Source organism: Heteronotia binoei, chromosome 4 (genome assembly GCF_032191835.1).
Source record: "Heteronotia binoei isolate CCM8104 ecotype False Entrance Well chromosome 4, APGP_CSIRO_Hbin_v1, whole genome shotgun sequence".
NCBI lineage: Eukaryota > Metazoa > Chordata > Lepidosauria > Squamata > Gekkonidae > Heteronotia > Heteronotia binoei.
The window spans coordinates 94,216,303-94,231,073 of NC_083226.1; the positions used below are offsets into that span (position 1 = coordinate 94,216,303).

The window sequence follows — 14,771 nt, forward strand, 5'->3', positions numbered from 1 at the left end:
TGTTTTTTTAATATATTTGCCATCTCTTCTCCATTAAGAGGGACTTAAAATGCTTGCATTGAAATTTAGGCATATGAGACCATGTTCTCATAGCACCAATGTGAGATATGTTAGCCTGACAGTGACTGGCCCAAGGTCACCCAGTGACTTTAATGGCACAATAAAGATCGGAAATCAGGTAACCCCAATCTAACCACTACACCACACTCACTATCATGTGGTGATATAACTTCTTGTATAAACATAAATATCAGCTGCAATAGAAACAGCAGCATCAGGTCTCCAAGGAATACACAAAGGAAGTTAGGTAATACAGGTTGAAATATAATTGGCAGTTCAATTAAGAATACCCTTGTTAAAACTGCAATGTGTCTGTTAGGCCAAAATTTCTCCTCATATATTATTTCCTTCTTTTGGAATGGCAAACTATTCCACTAGTTATATACAGCATTAATATAAATTCAGTTCTCTACAAAAAAAAATCTATTAAGCATGCCATAAATTTCACTGCACTTTTAATGGTTTGTGTTTGATTGCATTAACAGATTTCCTCCTGCTCAACTCTTGTCCCCAAACAAAATATGAACACTTAAAATTTCTGCCATTTCTGTCAATACAATGAACAGGATTTCAGCTGAAAAACTACTAAGCTGCCAAGAAAAAACATTATTCACTTTTTTCCCAGGTTACTAACTCTACACTTTGCAGTGTCTTGCTTTCATTCTCTGGCTCCTATCCTGGTACAAGCAGCGAGGCTTCTAAGAAGTCTTGCAGTTCAGTTTGAAATGTCTGTTATATTTTTTTCATTTTCTTTAAAATTGGAACATCATGCCCTCACTTAACTGGACATTTTGGTGGAGTTTGGAAGAAGAAACAAAGAGCAGGCCTAGCATAGACAAGATCACACAAACAGGAGATATAGAAATACTGGATTGTTGTTTTTCTCTTTCTGTTTATTTAATATTTATTTAGTGCTGACATATACTAAATGCTGAACCAAATGTAGCTGAGTGGGGATACACTGGGGGGCAGCCCAATTACAGATAACCACATTTAAATCCATTGTTTTCAACAGAAGGGCTGTATGCAGGCTTGGCCCTCTCTCATTCATTCCTGTTTTAGTTGACTCGTGCATTTGTCAACAAAGAGCTTGGATGTTACAACACCAGTTAAGGGAGAAATCTTGGCAAAAGGATAGCAACCGTGTGCTGGCAGAGGAGAACCTAACAGTATCCAACATTTCATGGAAGAAGTGAAAAGTTTTTGCAGAGCTACTGAATGTGGGTGCCAGTTTGGGCTCTGTTGTAAATTGTATCTCTGATAATCTGTGCATGTCAAGTTTCAAAGAAGACATTAATCAATATGACAAAAGATATTGCTTAAGTATCTTAATACTTAACTGGACCAATCTGACAAAACCCATAAAGTTCATTTACAAGGATTATATCATTTTAGAAAAAAGAACAATGCAAAAGCCATATTAAACTGACATTGAAACCTGTCTGGAGTTTATTAATGAAGTCTTTATTCAAAGATCCAAGATTTGTTCCTATGAAAGGCAACATATATGAATGAATTACTCAGAGATAAATCTTGCCTTTCACAATCAACAGTGGAAAATTAAGGATAATGTTTTTTCTACAAGTTGAGTTAATTCTTTAATTCAAAATGGACAGCAGCATTTTACAGCATTCATTATTAACATGAAGAATTTGTGTTATTCATTTTTGGAACTGACAGTTAAGGTCATCACTGAGACACAAAGGGAAAGGCAAAGAGAGGTTACATATTCTTTGTTTTATGTTGCTATAAAACTGGGTCTTGAAATAGGTTCTGAAACAAATCCTAATACCCCACAGTGAGAAAAGCATGGTTACACTGAATAAATTGTTCTTCTGGGATTGGCTCATGACTTGCAATGCTTGCCTTTGTCTCCTTTCATTAAAAATCTACCTTAAAAATAACAGATTAAAATCCATTTTAAGAGAGGGGGAAAAACCTCTAAACAAAGCATTCGAAAATTTTAAAAATAACTCTCTGAAAGCAAGGGTAAAAGCATACATTCAGAAATCATATGTCTAATTTACTCACTAACAGGGCATTTAGCACATATTTGGATTATAGCATTTACTAGTATTAATAACATAAACCAGGGGTGGAATTCTAGCAGGAGCTCGTTTGCATATTAGGCCACACATCCCTGATGTAGCTAATCCTCCAAGAGCTTATGCTCTTTTTTGTAAGCTCTTGCAGGACTGGTTACATCAGGGGTGTGTGGCCTAATATGCAAAGGAGCTCCTGCTAGAATTCCACCCCTGAAATAAACTATAGTTGCGGTCTCATTAGGGACGCTGAAATAAGCTGCATCATTAGTTTCTGTAAGAACTATAGCATGTGAATCATAGAATGATAGCATTTTCATAATTATATCATAGACGATTGTATTTATATCCTCTAGGCCTAATGCTGGCTTAAATCCATCCTGAATGCCCCTTATAGTCTCAAAGATGCACAAACCTTTCAGGATTCCTGTAGCTGAAATAGTAGGATGTAAATGCAAATCTTTTTCACCCATTTGATGGAACAGCTGCAGCATGTAGACCTAAAAGCAAAACAACCACCACCACAATAATTTCTTTCACTAACCCAAGAGAGAAGAATAAGAGACTCATACTTACAGATATGTCATCACTAAAGTCTATTTCATCCAAATCAAGGTATTCTGGGACTTCCATTATTCTACAATGCACATCTTCATTGACTCAATTGGATAATACAATTCTATTTAAAAGACAGAAAAAACAGAAAGATAGCATTGTTCAATAAATATATAAACCGAGACAGATGTGAACAAATGTTATATACAATGTTCATCTTGGGCAGTAATTGAAATGGTTGATTCTGAAGTCCAACTTTAATCTTATTTCTGACTTCCTAATACCTAAAAGAAGTTCAGGTTGCTGTTCAATAGAATCTTTCTGTCCCTACAGATAATCAACAAAATCAAAAAGTATGCCCGCAACAAACTTAAGTGCTTAATAGTAACTATTCATTATTAATCTTCATATTGACTTCAATATGAGAGTTAAGTTCATACTTTACTCTTTCCTACTGAAATCAACAAAACCGAAGTGTGTTTAACTCTGGCTAGATCACACCTATTGCTCTCATTCATGTAGCCCTATGTATCCATAATGGATGGAAGCCTCAACAATGGATTTGTGTCTCTTGTCATTGCACAATATTGAGTCTTGAGTCCCTGTCATTGCACATTCTGAAATGTTGAGTGCTAAGGCATTTGTGGCTGCAATTCTAAGAACATTCTCCTGGGAGTAAACCCTAGTGAATAAATGGAATTATTTCTGAGAAAACCTACTTAGGCTTGTTTCCCATGACTTCTAAATGCTTATTAGGGAGGTAGTGTGTGGAAGCAGCTACAGAATCAATGCCATGTGAATGAGAATCAGGCCAGAATCTTTAACACAAAGAGTGTTAAACAACGGCTCCTTTCTGATCTCCAGTGATAGTATCCCTTTTGATCTTTTGCTCAGCGGCAGAAGCATGTCTCTTCATATGGTTTGTCGCATATGGTTCTGCAAGGTATACAAACCCATACTTGGGAAATTCCTAGAATATAGGGGTAGTACTTGGGGAGCATTTCCATTTCTTCTAGCCTCTATTGTATATGATAGAACAGGAGTCCCCAACCCTTTCAAGCCTGCACACTCCTTTAGAAGTCTGACTCAGGATAGTGGGCACAACCTCAAAATGGCTGCTGCAGGATGCTGAGCCATCCACAAGATGGCTGCCAAGGTGAAAGAGCCAACCATAAAATGTCATGGAGTGAGGTTATGCATAATGCCAGTTGGAACCATATAACATTTCAGGTAAAAGCTCTTTTTTTAACCAGAAACCTTTTAAATTTAAAAAAAAATTCCGGGAATATACACAGGTTTCAGGTACACAGTGTGGATCTTTGAGCTGTGGTGGCAGCTGCTACAGAAACAACTTCAACAAAATCTGCATAGCCAATCAGAAAACCTTACTGATCCCATAGGGTTGCTAGGTACTTATGTTCTGCCAACAGAAGCATGGAGCCTTCAGAGAGAGGGGAGGGGCTCTGCCCCGAACAGCTGTGTTGCCATGTGACATCCACATGATGCCATCACATCAGCAATGTTGCACAGCAATGTGGCTATTTGGGAGTGGGGTTTCCCTCACCAGCTGGCAGGCCAGAAGCAGGAAGGAAAGTATGAAATTGGGAGACCCCCCACTCCCATCTGGGGACTGGTAACCCTAACTAAGCAAAAGCCCCACGTGATCCACTTTCTAAAATCAATTGGCAGGAGCCAGGAAAGGTGACAGACAAGGAAGTTGTCTACAACTAAAACGGTGAATAGTGCACTGCTACTCAGCTGTATACAGTGCATACATAAATACATACAAGTATTCAGGTGAGGATAAGGGAAGGAAGGATAAATAGTATTGTGGTTGGAGTCTGCTACAGACCTCCTGACCAAGAAGAGAAGGTAGATTATGCCCTCCTTGAACAACCTGACAGGGTATCGATACAGCACTACCTTGTAGTTATGTGTGACTTCAACTTCCCTGATGTGTGCTGGGAGGCAAACTCTGCGAAGCATACACAGTCACACATGTACCTGACCTGCCTGTCTGACAACTTCCTTCGTCAAATGGTGGAGGAAGCTACAAGGGACTCAGTCATATTTGACTTAAGATTGACCAATGGGCAAGAGATGGTAGATGGAGTTAAGGTGGTAGGGACCTTAGGAGGAAGAAGAAGAAAAAAGAGGATCCAGGTAACTACCGACCCATCAGCTTAACTGGAAAAGTTTTAGAACAAATCATCAAACAGTCAGTCCTGGAACATTTAGAAAGAATTGATGTGATTACTAAGAGCCAGCATGGGTTTCTCAAGAACAAGTCATATCACTTTTTTTGAGAAAGTGACTACCTTGCTGGATCAGAGGAATGCTGTAGACATCGTTTATCTTGATTTCAGTAAGGCTTTTGATAAGGTTCCACATACTATCCTTGTTGACAAGTTGGTAAAATGTGGTTTGGATCCTGTTACCATTAAGTGGATCTGTAACTGGTTGATAGATCGCACCCAAAGAGTGCTTGTGAATGGTTCCTCATCCTCTTGGAGAGGAGTGACAAGTGGAGTGCCTCAAGGATCTGTCCTGGGACCTGTTTTGTTCAACATCCTTATAATAGTAATTTATTTGTGTTAAGCCATAGGCCATTACAAACAAAAAGAAAAAGGAAATGACACAGATACAGCCTTATAAATGATTTGGATGAAGGAATAGAGGGAATGCTTATTAAATTTGCCGATGATACTAAATTGGGAAGGATCGCAAATACAGCAGAAGAAAGAAACAGGATACAGGATGACCTTGACAGGCTGGAAAACTGGTCTAAGACCAATAAAATGAATTTTAGCAGGGATAAATGTAAAGTTCTGCATTTAGGTAGGAAAAATCCAATGCATGGTTAAAGGATGGGGGAGACTTGTCTTAGCAGTAGTTTGTGCGAAAAGGATCTAGGGGTCTTAGTGGATCATACATTGAACATGAATCAACAGTGTGATGTGGTAGCTAAAAAAGGCAAATGCAATTTTGGGCTGTATCAACAGAAGTATAGTGTCCAGATCACGTGACGTGATGGTATTGCTTACTCTGCTCTGACAAGATCTCACCTGGAGTATTGTATTCAGTTTTGGGCACCACATTTTATGAAGGATATAGACAAGCTGGAATGGGTCTTGAGGAAGGCGATGAAGATGGTGAGGGGTCTGGAGACCAAGTCGTATGACTATAGGGGATGTTTAGCCTGGAGAGGAAGCGGCCGAGAGGTGATATGATCAACATCTTCAAATGCTTGAAGGGCTGTCATATAGAGGATGATGTGGAATTGTTTTCTGTTGCCCCAGAAGGTAGGATCAGAGCCAATGGGTTCAAATTAAATCAAAAGAGTTTCCGGCTCAACATTAGGAAGAACTTCCTGACCGTTAGCGCGATTCCTCATAGAATCATAGAGTTGGAAGGGACCTCCAGGGTCATTTAGTCCAACCCCCTGCACAATGCAGGAAACTCACCAACACCTCCCCCTAAATTCACAGGATCTTCATTGCTGTCAGATGGCTATCTAGCTAGATGGCTATCTGACAGCAATGAAGATCCTGTGAATTTAGGGGGAGGTGTTTGTGAGTTTCCTCATTGTGCAGGGGGTTGGACTAGATGACCCTGGAGGTCCCTTCCAACTCTATGATTCTAAGTCCTGCTAGAATTCCTTTTGCTGTTGGTAACCAAAACAGTTCATAGCCACACATGTATGTTAGATTTCACTAAGTCAGAATTTAATAAACTCAGAGGCATGATAAGAATCATTGCATAGGCAAGACTACTGGAAGGGAAAGGAGCAAGTGAGGGGTGAGCTCTCCTAAAAAAACTGCTCTTCAAGCTCAAAACATCGCTATTCCAACAAGCAGGAAACTTAGTAGGGGATCCAGGAAGCTAATGTGGATGAACAGAGAACTCCATGCTGTGCTAAGGGAGAAAAAAGAAATGTTCAAAAAACAGAGGCAATGAGATACCTCTGAAGAAGAGTATCTGCGAGTAGGTCAGCCATCAGAGAGGCCAAAGCTTACAGTGAGCTAAAGCTGACCAGGGAGGTGTGCTATGTGAATATCTTCTAAAGATATGTGAGGAGCAAACACAAGATAAAAGAGGCACTGGGTCCACTATTGTGTGAAAATGGAGAAACTCTGACAGAGGACAGAAAGAAAGCAGAAAGATTTAATGCCTATTTTGCCTCATATCCCCCCCCCCCACACACACACACACACAAAATAACAACAGAACAGGCTCATCTGGAGATGGTAGTAGGGAAAGCACAGCATCCAAGGTGCTGGTTGACATGGATAGAGAGGTCATTGAAAGGCACCTGGCTAAATTGAATGAATATACATCCCCCAGGCCAGATAGTAAGTATTAGGGGTATGCATTTGGTTCCGATGAACTGAATACAACCCCAAATAACATCCAATTTGGCTGTGTTTGGCACAGTAGACAGCCAAATCAGATTCTCTGATCTGATTTGGCTGTCAAATATAGAAGTCCTGAATACTACCGAATCTATTTGACAGCTATTTACCTCCATTATACCCTATGGGCCATTGAAGTCAAAGGCAAAATCCAATAGGGTATAATCTGGGGGCTGAGGGGAAGGGGTTTGAGGGAAAGGAGCCAAATTTGCTGTGTAACTGCAGGAGTCTCTCCCTCAGAGAGCCCTCAAGTTTCAAAAAAATTGGACCTGGGGTCCAATTCTAGGGGCACCCAAAGATGTTGCCCCCATTCCCCATGCTTTCCTATGGCAATGGGGAAAAGTTTCAATTTCCCCATGGTGGGAAAATTTACACTGGGGAGGAGGGACAGGCACCAAATTGTAGGAATGATCACTGACATGAGTGTTTTGGGAGAAGAAAAAGTTTACAGCATGTCACTTGCATATGTCCCTTACGTGTTTTAGAAATTGAGATGAGTTCTTGTATTCTTGCATCATAACTAGTAATGTTTATTGATAAAGAATTGTCAAATACCAGGACACATAGCTTTCCCTCATGCATGTAGAGCTTACTTTTTGGTGGCTGATATTCCTAAGTTCTTTCCCCTGGTCCCAACTGTGACTCAACCCTGGTTGTTTGAAGTCTGAATGGCAGCACATTATAAAATATGGCACACATCTTCCAAGGATTAGGCAGCAAAAAGGAGGGGAATTGATACCGAGGTACTGCTAAATAAAGAGGGTAACCTTATATGGGGGGGGGCCCTCTTAAGCTAACCTGTGTGCCCAGTAAAGCCTCATGAAACCACACTGAAAGGCTGGGCTGCACAGCCAAGGCATGCCTCTGCATGACTTTTTCCCCTCCACACATCAACATACCTTTTCTAGATGGAACACACACATCTTCTCTAAATGAAACGATCCTGAACTGTGCCAGTGTAAGTGAATAATCCCATCACTGTCTGTTTTCCTCCTGTGGTTCATCTTTACCCTCTTTGTCCTTACCCTATTGTAGTGTCATTTCACCCCCTTTTTCTGGGAATGTCAAAAACCAAAATGTCACTTAACTGCCCTTCTTGAGTGGTCACACAGAATTATGATCACACAAAATTGCCTTAATAAAATAAGCTTACAATAAATAAATAAAAAAGAGTGAGATGTGGGAGGATCATGCAATCAGCACACCAACCTGCTTCCCTATAATTCTGATGACACAAGAGCAAAAGATCCTTACACCCGTGTTCAAACCTCATTTCTGCTTCCTCAGATAAATCTATTCCTGACAACTGCTGAGCTGGTATTAGTTTCTGTAGACTATGCAGACACGACCTCATGGTAACTGGGCAGATATCTTCCTGTTAGTGCTTTGTCTGTTGCGATGCAGTAAGCTGAATTATTTTTGGTGTGAGTAGAACAGGAATAAATAAACCCTTGCTCAGAGAGGCAAGGCAGAACTGAATCAATTCATGTGCCTTTATGGCAAGCAACTTATTGTGGTAGGTGTGATCAGGGTGACACATTCAAACATAGGTGAGAGCATGGCCAGAGATGGGCAGTCCATACTGGCTACATTATTACAATACAAAACCCATTTTCTGACTAATTCCTTGTTCCCCTCCTCCCTTAGTCTAACAAAAGGTTTTCTTTCTTGAGTTCATGGAGAGTTTGCGTGCTCTATGCATGACAATCTTTTCAAAGGGAAATCTGTTTCTATTGCAATCAAAAGGAATTATTTTTATTTCGAAGCACAACTTGGAAGTGGCAGTGGGGCTGCTGTTATGATCAGCTGGGGCAACCAGCCTTTTGCTAGGCAGAGGAATTTCCCTGGAAATAAGTTTTCTCCATAACTCAGTTTGGATGGGGTTTTGGGGGAGGCCTTCCTTCCAACATCAATGAGGCATGACCAGGCAAATTTCAAGGCCTCTGGGTAGATATGGAGGAGCCTGGAAAACACTTGGAGAAACAAACAAAACAACAATAATAGATGCTTTTTTCCCTTTAAAGCTTTTCTTGGCTGCCCACAAATTGCCATAACTTGAGCTCAACCTTGTTGAGATAGGGTTGCACATATGAGCTAACTTACCACACTTATTTTGGACTGGAGACTTCCTCCTCCTCATATGGAGTCTTAGTTTGACAAGGTCTCTATCCTTCCAATGTTAAAGGGCAAATTTTATACACCATACATTATGCAGAATACAAATGCACAATATAAACCTATGCATCACTTCTCATGATTCAGGCTAGTGTACATCCATATAGAAAGCATGCACCTAGAGATTCATGACAGGCTTTTTACTTTGTTGCAAAAGATATGAATTTTAAAAAAGAAAACATGAAATTGTGCACAAGATTGGAGCTCCAAAAAGAGATTACAAGAGTTGAAATTACCCCTGGATTATGAAAATAGTCACAAAAAAGGAAGAAAACTTTTGCTATAGCTTTGGAATATATGAAATTGACAAAAATAAGAAAAACTTCAAAAACAAACAAAACAAAACTGAGGCGTCAAGAGAACAATGCCAGCTTTAACATACATGCATATGAGGGATCAGACCCAAAATGATTAGAGAAATGGATCAGAGAATTTAAACCATTGGAAAACAGTGGGGTGATCAAGTCCCACTGAACCCCATTTTTCTCTGTGCCAACTCATCCAAAATTTGTTCGGTGGGTCTCACATAGGTGTGAGAGTGGGTTTCAACAAACTTTAACAACAAAATCCTAAAAGCAAATTCTGGTTAATACACCTTGACAAACACACAAAACAATTCTTAAATCTATTTATAATAAGCATGCAATACATATATAAACTTAGGAGAAAACCTAGTAAGGAGCTTGCACAGACAAGGAGATGTGTGGGGCAGTGCAAAGATATAATTCAAAACTGATGTATAAAGCAGGGTGCTAAAACATGCACCTTGATGAAGAAGGCTGAAATAATGGAGAGGCTGAAACTTCATAAAATAAAATAGATAAGCATGTAGATGTCTCTTTCCATGGGTAAGAGGTTCACCAAATACCTAAATAGGAAGATTGATATGTACAGTTCATAGATGGAACGTAACTATAAATGACATTAACAGAGCAAATGAAGATATACATTTGAGGAATGCAGAACATTATTAAAGTCCAGATTTCTAATAAAGACCAAGAGTTTTCAGGAATTCTGCCTACCAACAAATCTAGAAAAGATATTTCTATGAGAAACACGACACGGAGAATAATTGGGTCACTTATAAAACAAAGTATTAGTTTTTCAAGACTTAAGAGAGAAGATGCACAGTGAGAGGGTAGTTTTATCCAAGGAAGGGTACAGATGTTCTTCTATAACACATGCTATAACTTCAAATGAAAAAAGGTCTTGTAGGAACCAAAATTTGTGAGGTAGAATTTTAAAACACTGTTCTTTTCAGAAAAATAAAAATTCAGTACCAACAACAAAAAGAATTTTCAGATTTAAATGAATGAAAAATTGGGAAGATAGAAAACTGTTAAATGTAAAACTAATAGCCTTGACAGGAGACAAAATATATAAATACAAACAACCAAAAAATCACTGTGAGCTGCAAAAACAGCAGCCACCAAATTCTCTGGAGTAGGCTCTTGCCCAGCCTCTTACAGCGTTTGAGGCTGAGATTGAAATTGCGAATCAGATTTGGGCCCACGGGTGAATCTGTTGGTGGAGGAGGGGGAGAAGGAGGAGGAAGAAGAGGAGGGGCAGGGGGCACAAGTTAGACACCAGTGCCTTTTAGGGGACAATCTTTGGAGAGCTGGCTTGGGTTAGAAATGTGCATAATTTTCTCTACTGCATACCTGCATTGATGCCAGACTTGCAGAAGTTCAATAGAAGCTCTGGGCTCTGTGTGAAAGGTCTTCCCTATCTTCTCCCAGTCTCAAAGTTTAAGAGAACCTCCCTCCAGATACCAGGGGCATTGCTTACTGATCTCTTGTAACAGAGTCTTAAGTTGGCCAGAAGTCACAGACCTGCCGGACTTTTGGATCAAAAACTTTAACTCATCCAAATGTTTCTGCTCAGCCTGAAAGACCTTTCCACCCATACTTACCAAATGAAAGGGGTCGTTTGAGAATGATGGAGTGCGCACTTCGGGGCCTATGCCAGGTGTTTGATAAGTAGAAGCTGAGCTGCTGGGCTACGCCAGGCGATATCTGAAAGCAGGAGCTGTCCCTTGTCCCGGGAGCTGAGTAGTCCCTGCTGCGGGAGCTGAATGGTTCCTGCTTCAGGGTGCCACTTGTAGGAATGATCACTGACACGCGTGTTTTGGGAGAAGAAAAAGTTCTGCCTTGCCTCTCTGAGCAAGGGTTTATTTATTCCTGTTCCACCATGGCAGCAGACCCTTTCTATCCTGGCAAATAACTAATTTGATCTTGTAATGAAGAAGGGGTATTTCCTTGGTTTGGGCCACAGCCAAAAAAGAAAGGAGCATTGTTGACATGGAATGTTAAAAGAATGAAACTCATAAGATTTTCACCTAGAGAATCACCTTGTACCCCAAAAGTTAAAGAGATTTTGATCATGAGGCAAAATTCAAAGAGGCTCAAATACCTGCTTCTGATGGTATATTCAATATTCAATTGCAAAAAATAAAAAACTCATGTATTTTAAGTATATTTATTATGGATATTTATTTATACTTAGCCATAAATACAGATATAGGTACTCTGGAACAGTAATCAAATGTGGTCTAATTTTTTTCCAAAGTCCTTTCCTGAATTATGTCTCAAAATTGAAATCTTCAATGGAAACTTCATTTCTCTGTGAACACCCAAATTGTGAACAATTATCTCCAAACAGGAAAAACTGTACTAATTATCAGAAAGAGCACAACTATGTGTGTGACATGATACTGCTAGAATTATAAACACATCACTATAAATGACAGCACACAGGACAGTTTGTATCAAAGAAAGAAACAGCATTTATTAGTTATTTATATACCCATATTATTTTATCAAATTATCCGCATTTATGATAAAACCATAATATTAGTTTAAAACGAAACAACACACAATATTTTAAAAATTTGTTATACTTGTGCAAAATACTACAGCATAAATTATGTATGCATTCATTTAAGATTTCAGAAAAGGAAAATAATCTGTTCAGTGCAAAAAGAATGGAACAGGCATGACTATCAAGTATCCCTACGATATTTATGTACAAATTGGTGCCTTGTATATAACAAAATATATTATGATTTCTTTTTAAAATTCATAGCCATAATTCTGCTTACCCACAGAAAGACAGAGTTCAAACTTCAGCTGTATGCCACTTGTTTATCATTTGGGACAGGAGAGTACAACATAAATCTGATGTCGCACAGCAGCAAGAAGAGGGGTCAAGAAATTAATCAGACTGAATGGGTGCACAACTGTATATTTGTAGCAGTCTCCACCTATACACAGGAATTGACAATACGTTTACAGCACAATCCTATGCAGAGATACTCCAGTGTGATTTCCATGAGCTAAAACTGCAGTAATTCTGCCCAAGATTGCTCAATTAGTTATGTAGGTCAATAGCAGCCAGTGCAAATGCAGACCAATTTCACACAAGACCCTTAATCATGGTTTAACTCTGTCCCCAAACTGACATTCTACACTAGAATAACAGAATCAGAAAAAACAACTCTATGACTCTATGATTTTACTATAGAATGTCAGTTTGGGGACAGGGCTAAACCAGGATTAAAAGACTAGTGCGGAATTGGTCACAGTATCCACGTTGCAATTTCTAACCTACCCACCAGTCACCAATTTCTGTCCCCTCTCACTTGACACTTCCATGTCAACAGCCTGATAATACAGTAAACCCCTCCTCCAAAATGGACTCAAGTGGCTGCTGCTTCTTCCTGCTGCCAATCTGAGTAGCCTGTGAGGGAGATGGGGATCCAGGATTACATGCTATGGCTTCCTACACTGGTGTTGCTTAGTTGCAGTGCATTGAAGTCTTTGCATATGAATAACTATTGCAACAAAATGCCTGCATAAGCTCATAAACCCCTGGTTTGCACATACATATGGAAAACCTCTGCACACCATCCTGGAGGGGATGAAGTTACACTTTAATACACACACACACACACACACACACATATATATATATAACCATATGTACATAATTGCCAGACTCTCTCTCTCTCTCTCTCTCTCTCTATATATATATATAGTCTGGCAATTATGTACATCTGTCTCTCTAACACATACACCATGCACGTGTACACACGCACATACAAATTTCCCATACAGATACTCCCTTTTTAGTAAATCCACAGAGTTTTTGCAACAGAATTCTAATCACTAAGCATACGGAGACACTTCTACAGATGGAGATACAGCTGTTGGGGATACTGGTTTCTTTTCTCCTTTACAACAGAAAGATTCCGCCTTCACTTTTATTTTGTAGTTAATCAATGTAAGAAGATAAGGGCTGACAGCTGAATATCCTGAAATAAGACCTGTCATGATTGGAGGTGCAAAGTAATAGTTTTTAAAATGTTTCAAGCAATGCATTAGGACAAAGTGAGAAATCCAGAATGAAGTAATAAGAAATATTAATGCCAGGACAAGTTTACATGCTCTGAGGACTTCGGCTTCAGTAGTGTTATCCCCAATCCATATGCCACCATAAGTTGCCTTCTTATGTTCCCAAAGGAGATGTGCTATTCGGAAGCCCACAAGGAGTAAAATTATCAATGGGAGAAGATCAATAGCCACTAGAAATATTTTTCCATATAAAAACTCTAGTTGTTCATTTCTATATTCAGTCTTGCATTCAGAATAGTTCAATATGCCATGTTGCTGATAAGTCTCATTACCTCCAGTTAGATTTTCATTCTTTCCTGTATATGGTACAACTGGAGAGCAAAATGCAAAACAAACAACCCAAAGAGCAAAAACTAGGACCAGGTGACACTTCCGATGGTTCGTGCTTGCAACTTCAACTGGAGGGTGCACAACTTGACACACTTTAAAGCAGTACAGCAAAGCAATGTATAATGTGAACCATATGGCAAGAGAGGTAGTAAAAACTGTTGTGAACATGAGAACTTTGCAGCTGGCTGAATCCAACCCAACACCAGAGGCATAAACAATCTTCAAGACATTCACTACCAAGTTGTTTACAATATGGTCAAATGCAAGGTTGAAAATCAGTATGAATGAGATTCGCAAATGCTCACCAATGCATCTCCTTGTGCAATAAATCAACAACAGATTACCAAACACGCTGAGGAAGATCAAAACAACACACACAACTATTTCCACAGTACCAGCACTGAGCTCCATGGTTTTTAGCCTTTCAGTTTCTTCAGATCTATTCTGGAGTTTTGGAGTTCATGAACCCTGGTAAAAAAATTCACTGGAAGCAAAGACATTTTCCCTCAAAGAAAGGCAAGTACAATAATCAGTCTTTTCTCAAAATGCAAAACTGAAAAACAAAAGCTAGCCACAGTTGTGTAAGCTAATGTTCTCAAGTGGCTCTTTCATCGTCTCATGGGGTGCTATCATTATGAACAATCACAAGGTTATCCTTTAATTAAAGAGTTCAGAAATATGGCAGCAACCTAGTAGCATACAATACTAAAATATGCTGAACTACAGAACTGAGGAAATACCTTCCCCACCTCTGTGAGTTTTGCTAAAGAAAGACTATAAAATAT

At 39.3% G+C, this 14,771-nt stretch overlaps 2 protein-coding genes across 3 annotated transcripts in view; both read right to left on the bottom strand.

Moving 5' to 3' along the window:
- SNCAIP (synuclein alpha interacting protein) overlaps positions 1–2,784 on the bottom strand; it is a 108,714-nt gene extending 105,930 nt beyond the window's left edge. The window contains exon 1 of one of the 2 annotated variants that reach the window (XM_060235547.1): positions 2,679–2,777. In XM_060235547.1, the coding sequence (XP_060091530.1) occupies positions 2,679–2,735 (57 nt within the window). In that variant the 5' untranslated portion in view covers positions 2,736–2,777. Of the gene's footprint in view, positions 1–2,678 lie in introns of both variants that reach the window. The other variant, XM_060235546.1, reaches the window with a different exon arrangement.
- Positions 2,785–13,410: 10,626 nt separating this feature from the next.
- On the bottom strand, positions 13,411–14,436 carry LOC132569978 (uncharacterized). Its single transcript, XM_060236419.1, has one exon. It carries the CDS (start codon positions 14,395–14,397, stop codon positions 13,411–13,413), a length of 987 nt encoding a protein of 328 aa, XP_060092402.1. The 5' UTR covers positions 14,398–14,436.
- Positions 14,437–14,771: the final 335 nt, after the last annotated feature.